General features: G+C 43.1%; 1 protein-coding gene across 3 annotated transcripts; it reads left to right on the plus strand.

Moving 5' to 3' along the window:
• Positions 1-332: 332 nt before the first annotated feature.
• LOC136537771 (F-box/LRR-repeat protein 15-like) lies at positions 333-10,962 on the plus strand. 3 transcript variants are annotated; one of them, XM_066529748.1, is made up of 18 exons: positions 333-1,126; positions 4,428-4,447; positions 4,535-4,695; positions 4,791-4,923; positions 5,317-5,416; positions 5,496-5,693; positions 5,958-6,228; positions 6,338-6,436; positions 6,518-6,606; positions 6,686-6,785; positions 6,883-7,053; positions 7,306-7,458; positions 8,280-8,440; positions 8,527-8,725; positions 9,153-9,616; positions 10,076-10,139; positions 10,434-10,523; positions 10,608-10,962. In XM_066529748.1, exons 1-18 carry the CDS (start codon positions 726-728, stop codon positions 10,683-10,685), a joined length of 2,952 nt encoding a protein of 983 aa, XP_066385845.1. In that variant the 5' UTR covers positions 333-725; the 3' UTR covers positions 10,686-10,962. The 3 variants fall into 3 exon arrangements, with proteins under 3 accessions (XP_066385845.1, XP_066385837.1, XP_066385851.1); XM_066529740.1 differs by having other exon boundaries at positions 4,428-4,695; XM_066529754.1 differs by lacking the exon at positions 5,496-5,693 and having other exon boundaries at positions 4,428-4,695.
• The last annotated feature ends 7,635 nt before the right edge of the window (positions 10,963-18,597 follow it).

Raw genomic sequence — 18,597 nt, forward strand, 5'->3', positions numbered from 1 at the left:
ATGACACGTTCGCGCCATACAAGCAGTCACGTCAACGACATAGAGAAAATGACCCTGGACCTCGGCGTCGAGACGTGTAAACTTCAATTGTCAAGGTCAGGTCTATTTTTTTAAAGACTGTCATGTGCGTATTTATGAAAATCTTTAAAAAAACTGAAAAACAAAAAATTCGGGCGAGGTGCACTGAGCAAGCGCAAAGCCCACGCAAGAAGACGGCCCAGCAGAAAACTACCCCTCACTGCCATCTGGCCCCAACACCCCGGCCCTACCCGTCAGGCAATAGCACCGAACCATACAATACGGCCGCGCCCCCGTCCACCCCCTCGGTCCCGAGCCCGTCCCTCTCAATCCCCCGCACCCTCTCCTTGCCCCCCTCTCCCTGAGCGCTCGCGAGCCTACGGCCACCACCGCCGTCTCCGCGCCGCGCAGATCCGCCCGGCTGGTGCGGCCCCACTCGAGCATACGTGTACGGACGCGACGAGACGCAGCCCCCGCCCACCTCGCCGAGGACTCGCTCCTGTGTCGTGCGCGCCAGCACTACCGGTGGCCGTGCGGGGCTGGGCCAGGCCGATTCGGCCGAATCCGGTGGAATTCACCGTGCCGTGTTGTCAAATCGGTGAGTCCCGTCGGGTTACGCGTGGGGGAAGGCGCGTTCGGGTCTGGGCGGCCGGAAATGGCGCCGGGGATGGTTCTAGGGTTTGGTTTTGGTCTTTTGGCCTGAGGGCATGGCGGATGGGGGCCGGATGAAGGGCGTGCAGGGCGCTGGCGGTGGCGCTGGCGACGAGGAAGAGGGGAATGAGGAGGCGCGACAGGAGCTGGAACTGGCGCTGTCGCTGGGGCGGCGAGGCTGGCACCTCCCGCCGCGGCAGGAGCCCGCTCCCCGCTCACTTAACTGGACGGCGGTTCTACCGGAGTGGAACCCCGATGCCGCTGGGAGCTCGCAGGGTGCGGAAAGGGCCTTGGGCGGACAATCCATCTCTTCTCTCGGCTTCCGTGACATGTTGGGTGGTATCCTAGACGGCCCCCATGCGGGTGGCAGTGTGGAGGTTGGGTGGGACAACCTGGACGAAGAGGATGAGGACAGAGACCTGCAGAATAAACGGCTCAGAGTACGACGCTTTGGCGAGTAAGTTATGCGAATGTTGCTTCTCATTTTTAGTATTTTGCATGCTGTGGAGTTTTAGTTCGTTTATATGTTTTGTTTCTCTAGTTCCTATTGATAATAGTTTCAGGAAAACCTGCCTAGTGAAATTTAAACGAAGCTGCACTTCATGCATTATGTAGTTGATTGATGTGGCATTGCAACTTGAGGTCTTGTTCTTTTGCATGTACGTGGAGGATACCCAAGATATGTCTTGAACTCAAGCATGAGAATTGAGAATTTATGCAGTTCATTTTTGGATGTTCGTGTATGTTGAAATGCTGAGCCCACTCTAACAATGGTATCAAAGATGTAATGCAGTTCCCTGAAGTGTTGTTATTGTAATCCCTGCCTCCCTGGCATTGTTTTTAAGGCGATAAGTCGAGCCGTGGCGACCTGCCCATTTGAGTCGACTAGGCGTTTAAGGCGCGCGGCGAGGCGACGCCATATGATCATCTTAATATATAATGCTACTAAAATTCAGATGCAAATCATACCTTAATATTGTCAAGTCTTAGCATATAATACCATAATAAATAGTGCTACCAGAGTGCTAGTGCACAACATAAAGTAGCAAAATAGTTCTCATCACTCAATAGCAACAAATTAGTCTCTAATGACATAATATAACTTAATGACTAGTGCTGCTAGGGCAAAACAAATATAAATAGCATAACTGCAGATCTGAAATCTAACGTGAGCATCATCTAGGGATGATCATTTAAGCAGTTTTCCATCTACTCTAATTGCAATGGTAGTTTTCTTGCACATCATTGTATCTCCAAAGCCACCCGCTAGATGCTTCTTCAGCCTTCTTATCCCTCCAAAAAGTGAGACACCACATAGAGTGCAGGCCACTACATCTTTGTTTTGAAGGTTTGGCCAGTAGCCATACTTCCATCCTGGATCCGCAGAATTTCCCTTCCGAGCTAAATCAGTCCTGGGATCATAATTGTTGATGATGGAAGATGGACTTGCCATTGTGCTATCAGCTGTAAAAACAAAGAACTTGAGCACTTCCAGTCAGCATCTGTATAACAAAGCCACAAGCAGAGGAAAGACATGGAAAGAAACAGAGGAAGAGGAGGGAAGCAGAGCTGCAGAGGAGATGTGAACTGCAGAGCACATCCAAGTCGAGCAGAGGCAGTGCACATCCAAATCAAGAGCAGGGGCAGTGCACATCCAAGAGGAGGGAAGCCGAAGGGAGAGGAAGTGATGCTTACGTACCTATCCTGTGACCTTACGAAGAGAAGGGGAAGGCGCCATGAATCAATCAGCAGAGATGAGGGAGAACCAGAGGAGGGGCAGGAGGCACAAATCAAGGTCGCAAATCAGTGGAGAAGAGGAAGGGAGGCTCGAATCGAGGAAAGAAGCATGTGGAGAGATGAGATAGGGACTTGCGGGAGCTGTAGGCCCGCGCCGCGATTTCCCCCGCGCGCGCAACTTCCGCGGTTGCGATTCCCGCGCGTGCGCAACTCCTGTGGCTGCGATTTCCCGCGCGCGCAACTCTCGCGGCCAGGCATCGTCCGATTCGCTCGTGCGTCGTCCGCCTCAGGCCGCTCGGAGCTCCAACGTCGCCTAATCGCGCCTAGGCGACGCCTTTTTCTACAAGGCGGATGCCATACAGATGCTGCTCGTGGTGAGGCCGACGCCCAGCTTAAAATAGCGCCTGGACGCCTAGGCGTCGCCTTAGAGACGACTTAAAAACCATGGTCCCTGGTTTGAAATGATAAAGGACCCACAAATGGATCAATGGAGAAAGTGCTTGCTCGGGCGTTAGCAATTAGCACATATTTCCTGCTGTAACAAGTACTCCAGTATAAAGCTTTACTGGGCCTTGACATGCCACTTGAATTGTTTTGAAGATCTGAATACCTAGGCTGCGTTGAATTTATTGCAGGATATTTAATCTAGTTACCCCCTCGTGCTTGTTAATCTTCTTTCCTAATTGCCGCTTGGCATTTATGCTCCATCAAGTAAATATGACTCACATTTGAAAGGACTATATTCTATCACATACTTGGGATACAGTAATAAGTTTGTAGTCCTTAGGCAAAAAAGCAATATGCTGATTTTAGATTCTTTTCATAATGACTTCTTACTCACAAATTTTTTCCCTTCAACTGTATTCGTAATAAAAAAACTAAGTTACTCTGTTCATTCCAAATTGTAAATTGGTTTGACTTTTCCAGATACATAGCTTTGTTAGCACCTAGATACATGTTATGTGTAGATACTATGTATCTAGAAAAGCCAAAACGACTTGCAATTTGGAATGGAGGGAGTATATATAATGAAGATACATCTTGTCATCTACCATAGACACTCCTAAAAATGTCAGAGATTCTTGTCTTACTAGAGATGTAGATGAATCATGCCATGCTGAATAAGATTTTGGTTGGTGTTTCGACCTCAGTCTGTCCTTCATCCAAGTATAGCACTTTGCTTTTTAAATATTGTTTACTACTTTGGTGCTAACTTTTTTGTATCATTCCTATGTTGCACAATGAACATTTTTTCGGTGGTATTGAAATTATTCTAAATAGTCTTGTACACTATTTGCATGTTTTTGTGCATGATATGATATCTTTGGATATTGATCTTCTTGCTTGTTTTGGTTTGTTTCCAACTGTTGTGTTGTTGTGAGCTACTCCCCCCATTAAAAAAATGTGGATCCTTTTAGTTCTGTCCTAAGTCAAACCTCTATAATACCACCAAATGAATGCACTATCAAGACTTCATGGTGATTTTAATGAACCAATTTGATGTTGTACAAGTTGGTAGTCTTACCGCCTGTGACCGGAAGGTCCCGGGTTCGAGTCGCGGTCTCCTCGCATTGCACAGGCGAGGGTAAGGCTTGCCATTGACACCCTTCCCCAGACCCCGCACAGAGCGGGAGCTCTCTGCACTGGGTACGCCCTTTACAAGTTGGTGCATTTTGAAAAGTTTGACTTGCAAAAGAACTAATACAACCTACATTTGGGAATGGAGGGAGTAGTATTATGGTGGTTAGCAATAAAGTGACACAGCTTTTAATTGTCTTTGCTATGAATAGTGTTTGTTGTCATGTATACATTGTATGCAATCTGTTTTTGATGATACAAGTCATCCAGTAGGGAGTAGAAGAAAGTCATTTGTATTGTTTCTGCTTGGAAACACTAATGAGATTTGGAGAATTTTCTCCTCTCTTGTTAATCCAAACTTCATTGTGATTAGAGATTACCATATCGATGACCTGTCTATGCATCATTTTGAGTTGTGTTTAAGAGGTTCTTTTATTTTGCAGAGAAAGCCCACTGCATTCTGGTGCCAATGCTACTCCCTTTGGCTTTGAATCGTCATTTTTGCCCATTTCTGATGAATGTGTTCATTTAAAGCTGTCTCGTTTCCCAGAACATGAATTGGAATTTGGCTTGTCACTTTTCCCAAATGATGGTAGTGAGAGCCCAAGGGATGCCAATAATGAGCAAGTTGATAATGCAGAAAACTCAGGTGGAAGAAATTCTGAAGATGTTGGAATAAGAATGGATCTCTCCGACGATCTCCTGCACCTGGTGTGCCCTGAGTTCCATTTTCTTATAGTTTATCTACAGAAATATTGCTTCTGCCTGTTTTGGAATGGACTAATTTCTTAGGTTTTCCATGGCAGATATTCTCTTTCTTGGGCCAGAAGGATTTATGCAGAGCAGGTGTTACCTGCAAACAGTGGCGATCTGCTAGTGTGCATGATGATTTCTGGAAGTGTTTGAAATTTGAGAACACTAGGATATCACTGCAGAACTGTAAGTCAGTTTCTTGGTATCTACCACATCACTACTGCCAATAGTTGGAAGTCAGAATAGTGTGCTTGCTATTTATTTCCTACCACCTCACTTTTGCAAATGACAGACACATCGACTTCATAATTCAAACTTGTCTGTTAATTTTTTAGAAATTCATAGGAGGGAAATACGATTAGGTTAAAGCCTGTTGGTTTGAAGATTATTACTATGATTTGTAGTTTTTAATCAATAAATATGAATTACCGTACTGAATTCTTCCTTGAAATTAAGTATCTATTGTTTTGGAAGGCTATGGCTTGCAGAATGTACCCATGCTTATCATTATTTGGCACCTTTTGAGATCCCACAGGATTTACCTGATGCTATTCATGTTTTAATGTGTTGTTTTTGCAGTTGTTAATATTTGCCGTCGTTACCCGAGTGTAACAGAACTCAATTTGCATGGTGTCATAAATGCAGAAACACTAGTTCTGGAAGCAATTATGTTTTTAAGGTCCTCCCCTCCAATTTCCTCCCATGTTAGCACATTCTTCTGTCTTACTATTGTATTTATTGGATAGAGTATCTTGTAGGCATCTGAAGACGTTAACAATGGGCAAGGGACAACTGGGAGAAGCATTTTTTCTAGCTTTGGCTGAGTGCCCATTATTGATTGCTTTAACAGTAACCGATGCTTCTCTTGGGAGTGGCATCCAAGAAGTAACTGTTAATCATGATGGATTGCGTGAGCTTCATATTTTGAAGTGCCGTGCACTCAGAATATCTGTTAGGTGATTATTTTTTTTCTCGGTAGTGTATATGGTTTCATGAAGGGCGGGCCTGGTGCAAGCGATAGAGTCTTACCGCCTGTGACCGGAAGGTCCCGGGTTCGAGTCGTGGTCTCCTCGCATTGCACAGGCGAGGGTAAGGCTTGCCACTGACACCCTTCCCCAGACCCCGCACAGAGCGGAAGCTCTCTGCACTGGGTACGCCTTTTTTAGTGTATATGGTTTCATGTGTCATCTAGCTAATAAACATGTTACACTACCCTCCAGATGTTCCCAACTTCAAATACTGTCTTTGAGGCGAACAGGCATGGCTCATGTATCACTCAACTCTCCTCAGTTGCTTGAGTTGGACTTCCAATCCTGCCATAAGCTTTCTGATAATGCTATTCGCCAAGCTGCTACAGCTTGCCCGTTGTTGGCGAAACTAGATATGTCATCTTGTTCTTGTGTTACTGATGAGACACTGCGTGACATAGCTAGCTCATGTCCAAGTCTTTCTGTGCTTGATGCATCAAACTGCCCCAACATTTCATTTGAGGTTTGCCTTACTCTAGGCTCTGTTTATCATTTGTCTGACAAATTCTGCATATAACTATCAGCAGAAAAATACCTGACATGTACTTTTGGTTTTGGTGTCTGATATGTAGTCTGTGAGGCTTCCAATGTTAATAGACTTGAAACTGCTAAGTTGTGAAGGAATCACATCTGCTTCCATGGCTGCAATAGCTTACAGCCGTCTGCTTGAGGTAGTGATTCAGTTTCTTTGGTACAATTTTGTAAACTTCCTGCTACAAGAACTAATTGGGCTTCTTTGCCATCTGTGGCAGGCACTACAGCTTGATAATTGCAGCCTGTTGACATCAGTGTCTTTGGACTTACCACATCTTAAGAATATAAGTCTCGTGCACTTACGCAAGTGAGTAGAGACTGGTTTTGCATTATATTTGTTTCTTTGTTAATTTTTCTTATGTTTTTTTAAATTTTTTCCAATTTAGGTTTGCTGATTTGAATTTGCGAAGCCCTCTGCTTTCTTACGTCAAAGTTTCTAGATGTTCAGCGCTCCATCGAGTTAGCATAACATCGACTACGCTTCAGGTGATATCTATTTTTGTGTAAAATTTTGTTATGGCATTTGTTGAGTTATTTGGATACTCCTGAACATGAAGGAGTGCTAAGTTGGTGTTTTCTTCAGAAATTGGTGCTTCAAAAACAAGAGAGCTTATCCAGTTTGTCATTGCAATGCCACAACTTGATTGATGTGGATCTTAGTGACTGTGAGTCATTAACAAATGCGATTTGCGAAGTATTTAGTGATGGAGGTGGTTGCCCTATGCTAAGATCATTGATCCTTGACAACTGTGAGGTATGGCAGTGTTACGGTCATTCCCCTTTGTGCCGTAACTAATGTATTTTAAATGGCAGTGTTACGGTCATTCCCCTTTGTGCCGTAACTAATGTATTTTAAATGCATGAGTGTTATTCCAACTTGTGCATTGTTATCATTTTTTCATAGTTCTTGCATTCTGTTTGTTCCTATTGTTCTTGTATTTTCAAGGTATTAGTGACAATCTATTTCGTTATACTGAAATTCTGACGCCATTTTCCCTTTTTACAGAGTTTGAGCTTTGTAGAACTGAATAGCAGTTCTTTGGCCTGCCTCTCTCTTGCTGGTTGCCGCTCGATGACATTCTTAAGACTCTCGTGCCCAAATTTGCAACATGTGAATCTTGATGGCTGTGATCACCTTCAAAGTGCAGCATTCTGTTCAGTAAGTCTATTGATAACTTCTGGTCCCGAGGTGCAGTGTGTGAATGTGTAGACTGTTGGAGTGTCAGTGAACTTGTTTGCTGATATTAGGTAGAGAACTAGAGATTGTCTCTACTGAGTACCTCAAAAGAAATATGATTGGTGTGTGGCCTATTTTAGGCAAGCCTTGGAAGAGAACTTATATTTACTCTTATTGTACTTGTTTCATATATATGTACATTTCAAAAACCTGCACCTATTGACGTATGTTGCAAAAAACTACATGTCTTGATGTATATTTTCAGAAAACTACAACTATTTTGTCACTATGCTGCATGGAACTACAACTTTCTCATTACAACTTGTTGCTGACGCCATGGACCCACCTGCCATTGACAATAATTGAAGCATGATGCATACAGGCCTGAAAACTAAGCTATTATTGACAATTATTGTTAGAATGATGAAAATATAAGTTATAGCCAACAAACCTGCTAAACCTTCTTCCTCATTTTTGCAATACTCATGACCTAGTGAATTGGGCATAGGAGAGTAATTTGGTGATTTTGTGGGCTACATGATCTGGTTTTAGAACACTATTCTGTCACGATGAACTTGTGAGTTTTGACAGCTGTTTAATTGATGAAGATAAGGGGAGAGTGGCTCTGGTAAAAAAAGCTAGTTAGGTTTTCAGTTCTAAAATTGAAAGGATATTCTAATATAGATGGGAAGCAAATTCTGAGGCACAAAACTGAAGCAAAGACGCAATTATGCCCCTTCAGTTTCTTACACTATTCAGCATATATGTACATTCCGACCATGATTTAATGGCTTCTTTTGTAGGTGGGCCTTGAATCCCTAAATCTGGGAATTTGTCCAAAATTAAGTGTTCTGCGCATTGAGGCCCCAAATATGTCTATATTGGAGCTGAAGGGTTGTGGTGTGCTTTCCGAGGCTTCCATCAATTGCCCTCGCTTGACATCGTTAGATGCCTCTTTCTGCAGGTTGTGCCACACTTCCAGTATTTTTTGCTTTATGTCATCAATTGCTACCTACAGTTGCTGTGTTCATTCTGTTTTTGCATGTTCAGCCAGCTTGTGGATGATTCACTGACTCGAATGGCAGAGGCATGTCCTCTGATTGAATATCTTATCCTGTCATCATGCCTATCTATTGGCATCGATGGATTGTCTTCATTGCATTGCCTTCATAAGCTGACCTTGCTTGACCTGTCTTATACATTTTTGGTCAACTTGAAGCCTGTTTTCAACAGTTGCCCACAGTTGAAGGTAAGCTTGACTGTGTTCCTGTTTGGAACGCTTATGTTGCAGATTTTGGAATACGGTACATTAAGATGGAACCTTGTTTTAGCTGTTGTTATTCTATGCAAATATATAATGCAGCATAACTGCATAATGTTTATTCATATGTACATGTATGTAATGCTATTAAATGTTTTAGTATAATTTTTCATTTTATGTAATATGATCTGGAAAAACAGAAAATGACTAAGATCTTAATATTGTTGATTGAATTAGCTTTGGGAGTTCACTTTATTAGCATCTGTTTCTTATATGAGGTTTTTTATTACATGTGATTAATTGAAAAGGAGTAATTTTGGAATTTGAATGATAAGATATAATAACGGATTGGTTCATACAAAATGGAGTGTAGTGATGTCCTCTGTTGTAATGGTATCTGTTTTTCCTTTGGCAGGTATTAAAACTTTCAGCTTGCAAGTACCTCAGTGACTCATCATTAGATGCCCTCTACAGAGAGGGTGCTCTTCCATTACTTGTTGAGCTAGATCTGTCCTACACATCCATTGGACAGAATGCGATAGAAGATCTTCTTGCTTGTTGTACTAATTTGGTTAATGTGAACTTGAACGGATGTACAAACTTCCAAGAATTGGTGTGTGGGTCAGATGATAGCAGTTCTGTGGATATGCCAGTTGACTTTTGTCCACCTAGTTCTTCACCAATCAAGAGTGAAGAGATCAGTGAGCGATCTGGTCGCCTGCTTGAAGTTCTCAGTTGTACTGGGTGCCCTAATATTAAGAAAGTTGTTATTCCTTCGATAGCAAACTTTCTACATCTGTCCAAAATTAATCTTAATCTTTCGACCAACTTGAAGGAAGTGGATTTAACATGCTCCAACCTTTTCATGTTAAACTTGAGGTAACATCAATGTGCATTTGTGCATTTTCCAGTGTTATGTAGTATTGGTTTTGTATTTATGACGATTGGGTGAATTTCATATCTAAAGTTTCGGGCATTCCTACTAGCAGATATAGCATGTTTAAAATCATGTATGTAGTCCACATGAATGAAGTCAAACAAACCAGCAAAATGCAATGTCACATTTTTTCGAGATGTCAAGGATCAAAATAGACAATCACTCAATCCATCTTGTTTATCATGTGCCAATAGTACCACTTGTGTTTTTTGAATATTGTATCAAAGATGAATCTGAAATCGAATTTTTTTAGGTTAATGTGTACTATGCACATGTCTCTTTTTTAATTTGTTTTTAAAAACATTGCAACATTTTCAAGACTTTTTTTTGTTGCTAATGGGATGCCAGAACTCCCTGGTAACCAATGAATTTCTCTTACGACAGTTATTTCTTTCTTTCAGCAACTGTAGCTCACTGGAGGTGCTGAAGCTTGATTGCCCAAGATTGACCAACCTCCAACTTCTGGTACTTTTTTTTCAAGCAACATTCTGTTTTGATGTTTTTGACCAGCAATGACTAGTTCTTGCACAAGATGAATGATTCAATGCCGTTTGTGTTTATTCTCACGTTTATAGTGTTAATTTAATTGCAAGAAATGAGTTAGGTTTAGCCCTTGGTTTGTCTCTCTTGGCTTTTTTAATCGAGAAATTTCACAAAATGTTGGGCATGTAGTTTCAAATTTTGCTGAGTATATGTAGTGTGCTATTTTATCTTCTACTGTTTCATCTACCTGATTGATGCAATCTCACTTTTTCATAGGCATGCACCATGTTGCAAGAGGAGGAATTAGAATCTGCAATATCCCTTTGTCGTGCGTTGGAGATCCTTAATGTGCATTCTTGTCCAAAGGTAAGTTAACATATCTTGTGCAGAAGTCCAATCCTGTGTGCTGTGTTTTGTGTTGGTCTTCTAAGCAAAGCTTTTTGCACACAGATCAATGCTCTGGATTTTGGCAGACTCCGTTTGATTTGCCCCAGTCTGATGCGCATCCAGAGCAGCCTCATCTCATAATACAGAGGCTGCTACCATATAAAGGAGTGCAATTCATGCAATAAGCCTCTCTGTTCAGATTTGAAGAAAAAAGCAAGTCAGGAAAAGCTCTCCTTGGTGCTCTTGTACATAGTACCCAAGCATTGCCGGTATATTGCATGGCATGGTATATTAGGAGCCAGGGGCGATGTGATCCTATTTCTGCAGTCCATTCATGGTGCTGTAATAAGTATTTTTGCGAATCTGTTTTGTTGTCAGAGATAACAAAATATCAGTTCATGTTTGTTTGTCTTTATTCCTTGGAAGTGTACCGATGGAGCTATCAGATCTGTATGCTGGTTTATATGCATCAATAATCATCTTGTTTGGATCTAGAATTTTGCAATCGCTTTGCTAATGTGATATGGGGGGTGTAGCTTTGTACAGCTATTTTTAATTGTTCGCAGATTGAAGTGCAGTATTATGAAGCTTAGCTGTGTCCATGCAAGGGAGATGACGCACGCACAAGGTGAGCTAGAGTTTTGAGGGTCTTGTTTCACGCTTTGCCAGTGGATGCAGATCCTTATTACCTGTAGTACATTTTGCGCTGCAGGTGCATTTGACGCCATGTTCTGTGAAGTGGACTTACATGCTACCTTGTTGATAGACGAATAGTTGTGGCATACCTTTGCACATGGTCATCGCTCGTCCCAAGTTCTCTGGTCCATCTTGTTGCTTGGTTATTAGTAGTAAGCTTTTAGTGTTGACGTGGTGTCTAGATTATAGTTTATATGTGTTTGTGGCTTATTCTGAATAGATTGCGGTAGCCAGCAAGTGATGCAACCTTGTGTTACCCTTGCATTGGTTCCTCCAACATGAAAGCCTGTTAACGGAGTCTATATACATGTGAAGGTGGAGGTTTTGCCAACCCAAACCTATGCTCGCAAATATAAAGGGGGTGTTTGGCAGGGCTTTTCTTTAGAGAAACCAGAGCCGTTTTGGAGGAGCCACAATGTAGCATTGTGACTCCTCTAAAACGGCTCCGACTCTACTTTTTACTAAAAAATAGCTCCTTTGAAAAAACGTTTGGCAGGGCAAGGGCAAGAGCCAGAGCCGGTGAGGAGGCCCTGTCAAACAGGCCCAAAATCTGTCCATTAAAAAACTCGTGCCTTGTCACGGGTTTAATTTTGTGTCTAAACCCATGCGCACTCGGATCATGCGTACCCAACGGGTTGTCCATGCCCGCGAGAGTAGGCACACCATGTCACCACTAGTCAACTGATAGTATAGTATATATTTAGAATTGTCATATACTCATGTATAGATACTGCATAGAGCAATGAAAAATAACATAAATGTGAAACACATTTGACTAACCATACAATAGCCAACCACCATAGTTCATATATCAATGGCATACATATATCAACTAGTCGGGGATCCACACTCTTGGATGCGGTGCTATGCACAAGCTCGAGCACAAATGTGCAATCTAGATGCCTGTCGCCGCCATCGTAGTGTGGCGGTTGGGGAAGGGGGAAGGAGTGAGCCAGTTTTAGGTTTGGGATGCGTAAACCATCTCCTATAGTCGCTAAATAGACTAGCTTAGAGAAATTTAGGGTGTTCTAGACCGATACATGCTTCTCTGCTATGATGGACTGAGTTTAAAAAAATCCATGGATTTACGGGTTTAGGTAGTGCACCCCTAGATCTACTCTCAAATCCGTTGGGTCTGCCTTTCTGCCCATTAATAAACCCACGGGTAGAGAAATTAACCCATACCCTTATCTTAATAGGGTAAAATCTGTCGGCTTTCGAGTACTTGTAGTCATCTCTAGGTGCACGAAATTCTCATCCTGTATATATGGATACCGTGAAGGTGTTGCTGCTATTGTTGTGGTGTTCATCCACGACAACCATGCTATCTTAATTTAAGGACGGTTGACTACTTCCTCTGTATCGACTGGAAGTCTGGAATGATGTTGGATTAGGCTATTCCAACTCCTTTTCCATTACACTCTATGTTATTGGTAATGATCTATTATCTCTTACTAGCATGATTTCCTAGTTGAACTTGATTGAGAATTTATTCTGCGCTACCATAGTTTACCCGTTCCAACAATATTAAATCTAACCAAGAAACAAATCTTATATCAAATGTGCGTACAACCATCAAAAAAAATTGAAAACTTCTTTATGTCATACGGAAGATTTGTTTAGGGAACTTTGAACGAGAGTTTCATTCTCATTTAATAGGTTGCCATCAACAAATTTGATGCCATGAAAATAATTAAATAAGGGACAGAAAGTGCTTCTCATTTCATTATTGGATGACTTTCCAATTCCTCTTAATTTCTGGCAACCAAATCTCTATCTCTTTTATAACTAAAAAAACATCAAATGTGCGAAAGGACCTGTAGATAGTGGTTACAAGAGCCTTAGTAGCAAATATTTTAGGATTTAATGGCATTAAGTTTTCAGTAGTAGGCAGTGTTCCTGTCAACAACGAGGTGTCTTTTGTGACTTCATCAATCTTGAGTTTGCGTGCATTGTGAACGTCTGTGTTGTACTGTGTGATTTAAAAAGCGTCAAATGTCAACATCTAGCCGGTAAGACGAAGGAGCACACGGCCCAAGCAACGTTCGGCGATTTTTCCCTCCTCACGACACGATTTTTCTAGTTTTGTTTCAACGGTTCTTTTTTTATTAGTAATGCTGCGGTGCGGGTATCCAGACGGATGGACACTGCCTCCAAGAAAGATCTCCCACTCTGCCTCGCGCGCTCGTCGCAAGCTCCGCTCCCCATACGTCGACGGCAGCGGCGACCACCTCTACTTCCTCCGCCCGGGTCCCGCTCGCCTCCGCGATGCCAGGATCCGTAGCTAGAGCCGCTCCTCCTGCCCACCCCTACCCTCATAGCTGCCGCTGGTACCGACATCCTCCTCATCACCTCCTCCTGTGGCTGGAGATGGCGAGGGCAACGCGGCCGTGCCGTACTTCACGCCCGCCTTGAGGCTCCTTGCGCCCCGGTGCCCCCAATGAAAGAAGCTCGCGTCGGCCAAGTCCGTGATGCTCCTCGCTCCGCCACCTCCCAACCCAATCTGCCCATCGCCGCCCACTAGAGTGTCACACCTGACATGTTGTAAGCATATGTTTTAAGTGTTTCAGATATATGTTTGTAAGTGTTTCATATGGATGTTGCAAAAGTATATCAAGATGTTGTATATGTTGCAATGTTTCAAAGGTATGTTGTAAATATTTCATCTATTTTTTCAAACGTAAGTTGCTAGTGTGTTTATCTGGATGTTGCATATGTTTCGCACTTATGTTGCAAGTGTTTCATCTGGACATTGAATATGCTTGCAATGACTTTCAAGTGTTTTTTAGTTGTTTTGAAAGTGCGTTTCATCTGGATATTACAAAATAGATCGGGTGTTGCACATGTTGCAATGCGTCTGAGAAGCGGAGAGGGCGCGAGCAGTGCCCCCGCATGGTCTGGTGGCATGGGCCCCGTGGGGGTGCGTGATATGCTTGTGCGGGTGGGGGCGTGCTAGCGTGATCGCGGGCGCATGCGCATGCGCAGGAAACATAGTGCAGACACGAGCGTCCGTCCAGACATCCGAGCCGCTAGCACTACTGTTTTTTTATTAACACAATCACCGCGCATGCATAGTCCTGCACCCATGCGTGCCCCTGCGACCACAAAAGAGGAAACCGGAAATGACATTCACGTCCTCGCGCAATTTACGGTAAAATAGGAAACCACAAAATAGCAATTGATGATAAAATAGGAAAAATGCAAAATAGGACATCTAGAATTGTTCACAGTCTTTGTTGATTCCACGGTTGTCCTGCCAATCTCCTTTCGAAGGCCCGCTCCGGTTTCCTCGATGGAGTCAAGGAAATTTACAGAAAGAAAATATGGAAAGAGAAAAAAATACGGAAAGAGAACTTATAGAAATAAGAATACAATTGTGGTTTTGATTTCCACGAGTTTCCCCTAATCGCGATTGCATGTCCTCGTCTACGGCTGTTTCCATTGTGGAGTTCACATGGCAGTTTAGCTGCCATCCTTGCACAAAAGCCGATATTATGCTGACAGTCTCCAATGGGAGCGCCGAACGTCCGATTCTTTTTTTTATTGTTTAGCCTTTTTTTTTTGAAAATTTTTCATAAATATACCTCTGGAGGTAAGATTTTAAAATCTGAACTCTTACCTCGGCGCCAGCGTTTCTGGCGCTGAGCTTACCCTACTCGGCGCCATCGTTGCTGGCGCCGAGGTCTTAGGCTCGACGCAGATGTGGCGGTGACTTGACAGGTAGCTCGGCGTCATATATCCTGGCGCCGTAGATCCTGACGCCGAGGTTGTGTTTTAACCCCAGCCCCAACCTTCCTGCCCAAGCCTTCTTCCTCTTTTTTCTCCTCCCTCTTGGGTTATTTCTCTCCCCACTTCGCTCTACCTCACGAATCGGCATATTAGACCTTGAAAACTTTGATTTGATCCATAGATCTTTAAGAGCAAGGTATCCTCACCCCCTCCTAGTTTTTTTCACATCGATTCGGTATATATTGGTCGAATTTTTGAACCTAAGAATCGTCATTACTTAGGGTTTCATGCAATTTTTAATATTTGTATTATACAACCCTAGGTTTAGGGTTTAATGTTAATTACTTTCGGTTCTTAGAACGAAATTGGTTGTATTGTAGTTATGGTTCTCATTGACATTAATTTGTGATGTTTTAATTTTTGTTTGTTAAATTACAACCGTTTTATTAGATGCAAGAAATGTATCAGGAGGAGTTTTGACGAAAACGGGGTCGTCCTCGAGAATTATACCCGACGCGTCTAGCAAAGATGCTCCCGTCCCTCTTGACCTCCCTGTCCCTAACTATGACTGTGGTTTTTCGGCCGATGTGTTTCAATCGAAACATCCAGACACAGCGGCGCGTTGCTTCTACACATGCAGTCATTTTAATGTAAGTAATTGTTTCCACTATCTTTTTTTCTTCATTTGTGTAAGTAGGCTACTAATATTTTGTTGGAATCTTGTTGTGTAGGACCATGAAAGGTGCTTTTTCTTTCAGTGGATCGACGGTGTAGACAACTTTGACCCTAGGTATCTCTTTTTCGACAATTGATGCAGAGGGATACATCCACATGAGCACTTAAAGCGGTGGGTTCCACCCCCCCGGCCCCCTAATGACGGCTAAGGAGAAGCACCTAGCCGCAGTTAGACGACTCGAGGAACCTCCTCTGTATGAATGTGGAGATCGAGCTGTGATAAACCATGAGAATGCGTTGAAGTTTGTATGTCCGAACAAACACGAAGTAAGTAAAAAGTGTATCTGTTTAAATGTTTATCCTATAGGTGTGCGTGTACTAATGTATTCTCTTGTAGCGTTATGGATTTACGAAGTGTCGTTTCAATGAGTGGCTCTACGGTCCTAAGAATCCATGGCCGGAGCCACCAAAGGCAAAGGAAAAGAAGAAAGAAAGGTTAATTTACAAAGCACCTCCAGTCAAGTGTGAATGTGGTGTTAAATCCAACTAGGGTCTAGTCCCTTCGAAGCTTGAAATAGGCCATTATTGTGGCCATATGGTTGACTATGATGAGTTGATTATTTTTATGGTAAACATAAAATTGTATTTTGTTTCTTTTGCTAAGACATATATGATATAATTTTTCGTTTGAACAGAGCACTAGAAAATGCAGGTGGGAATGTTATGAGGGCCAAGCTAAGTTCTTAGATGAACTGAAGGGGAGGCAAGTAATTGCACGGAAGAGGGGATATGGACTTGACTACGTCAACCTATTCGTTAAACATAAAAAAAATAAGATGTATGAGTTTGCTAGACAGCGCGGTATTCGTAACCCGATCGATGTTGGGCTTGATAAATGGGGATTGGAGAGATAGAGGACGTTAAAGGAGAAGAGGGCAAGGAAGGAGGCAAGGGAGAAGACAAGAGTACAGATGCAGGTCTTGAACAAGCATGTTGTTGCATTATGTGCCAATAAGTGCTTGACAGCCTTTTTTCATTACCTAATTTTAAATGTAATATAATCGCATTGCTAACTGATTGCATTTTATACATGAAGGGATTGGATGCAGCGAGGACCATGCTACAGAGGTGGCTCGTGCAAGGTATGAGGAAAAAAGTTAGATGAGCACAGAACGCGAGCTGGTCGCACCGTTCAATCACCAATTATGTTGTCTGATGAGGGGATGAGGATGAGGACGACAGTGCCAGGTTGAGCGATCTCATCGCTCTTGCTGAGGTGGGCTTGCAGACGGAGGAGGCAAAGGACGGCACTAGCGGACTGAGCGAGCTCATCGCTCTAGCAGAGACAGGCTTGCAGGCGGAGGAGGCTGAGGACGACACTAGCAGACTAAGCGAGCTCATCGCTCTAGCAGAGGCGGGCTTACAGGCGGAGGAGGCTGAGGACGACACTGGCAGACTGAGCGAGCTCATCGCTCTAGCAGAGACAGGCTTGCAGGCAGAGGAGGATGACGACGCGTTCTTCACTCAGGCCGCAGAGGCTACAGATGAAGCGGATGCCTCTTACTACAAGCAACACGCAGGTCAGAGCAATACAGGTGAGCCTAGCCACAGCAACAAGGTTGTGGTAGACGACTAGTACTCGGATAATGAGTTGCTTACTTAGTATATTTCAGACCAAGGATTTAAAAGTGCATTTGCCCCCTATGTGGATTTTGGTGTATTGATCACATCCAAATTAGGGACTAATATGATCTTAATGAGATATGTCACAGCTATTATCCCATGAAAAATTCAAAGAGTTGATAAAGATGAAATGGTATCCCTCAATTCTTAAAGTTGTAATGGCGGACGAACTCAAAGCGCTCTCCAAAGGTTTTATTTTTGTTTTTGAGTTTAGGTTCCGCCGCACTATAAAGAGGGATGCAAACTTAGTTGGTCTGAGGAAGATAGAGTGCTCAAGCATAAAAAATAAAATCAAAAGAGAGACACTCTAGAACTCCATGAGCACGTAAAATATTTTTCAATGACTGTTGGTGTCGGAAGTCCCGACGTAAGCCGGAACTCCCAACCGTCGGAAGTCACGACTCATGCCTGAAGTCTTGACGCCCAGTCACTTAGCCTGCACAGTGACTGTGGTCATCGGAACTCCCGACAGTCAGAACTACCGACACCTGGGTTTTTGCTGGCCGGCTGTCTGCGCACGTCGGAAGTCCCGACAGTCTATACGATACGACTAGACTATACTCGTTCTAATGAATTTATATTTTATCTATGTACTACATTTATTCCTTTTTAGCAGTGTAGTATAATTAATGATTCATGAAAAAAAATTCATAAGAGTTTTCCTTGTTTCAGGAGCATCCACAGTTACAAACAGAGACATCATTATATAATCCAAATATTTAATCGTCCAAAGAGCACAATGCAACCACAACGAACATCACAATCAACATAACATGTCCTGCATAGTCCAAATAGTCCACAATGTCCATACAATCCTAAATAGTTACAGGAAAGTGACTACAAAATCCATAATAGTACATACTAACATCTACCACAAACCCTCACTGCCTCCTAGTCTTACCCCTACCCTTGTGACCGAGAGCGCTGGTACCTAGAGTGTAAGGGTCAGGTGGACGGTGTCGCCTAGTGCCTGGAGGCTATGTAGGCTGAGTCGAGGGAGCGTCCTAGAGTTGAGAGGGGCCAAGCTCCTCGTGCCTCTGGTCCACATCGTCGTCGTCCTCGTCCTCATCCTCATCCTCGTCCTTGGCCCTGTAGCTACTTGGCTAGAGGAACTAAGCCTCCTCTACCTACAGAAGTAATGTACACATCTTGCACCGTGTCTGTCCTATAACCACAACGAGCAGCCGCACGGCGTAGCCGACATGACAACCTCTATTGTATAAAATTATGTTAACTGAAAGAATCTAACATATTAATAATATGTTTGAAA

This window comes from Miscanthus floridulus, chromosome 1, assembly GCF_019320115.1.
Source record: "Miscanthus floridulus cultivar M001 chromosome 1, ASM1932011v1, whole genome shotgun sequence".
Lineage (NCBI taxonomy): Eukaryota > Viridiplantae > Streptophyta > Magnoliopsida > Poales > Poaceae > Miscanthus > Miscanthus floridulus.

What these genes read in the sequence shown, in the direction of transcription:
- LOC136537771 (XM_066529740.1), top strand. Translation starts at nt 726, where the DNA reads ATGGCGGATGGGGGCCGGATGAAGGGCGTGCAGGGCGCTGGCGGTGGC. An exon ending in GAAGCAATTATGTTTTTAAG is followed by an intron (nt 5,417 to 5,495) that starts GTCCTCCCCTCC and finishes AGTATCTTGTAG; the next exon opens with GCATCTGAAGACGTTAACAA. An exon ending in ACAGTTGCCCACAGTTGAAG is followed by an intron (nt 8,726 to 9,152) that starts GTAAGCTTGACT and finishes TTCCTTTGGCAG; the next exon opens with GTATTAAAACTTTCAGCTTG.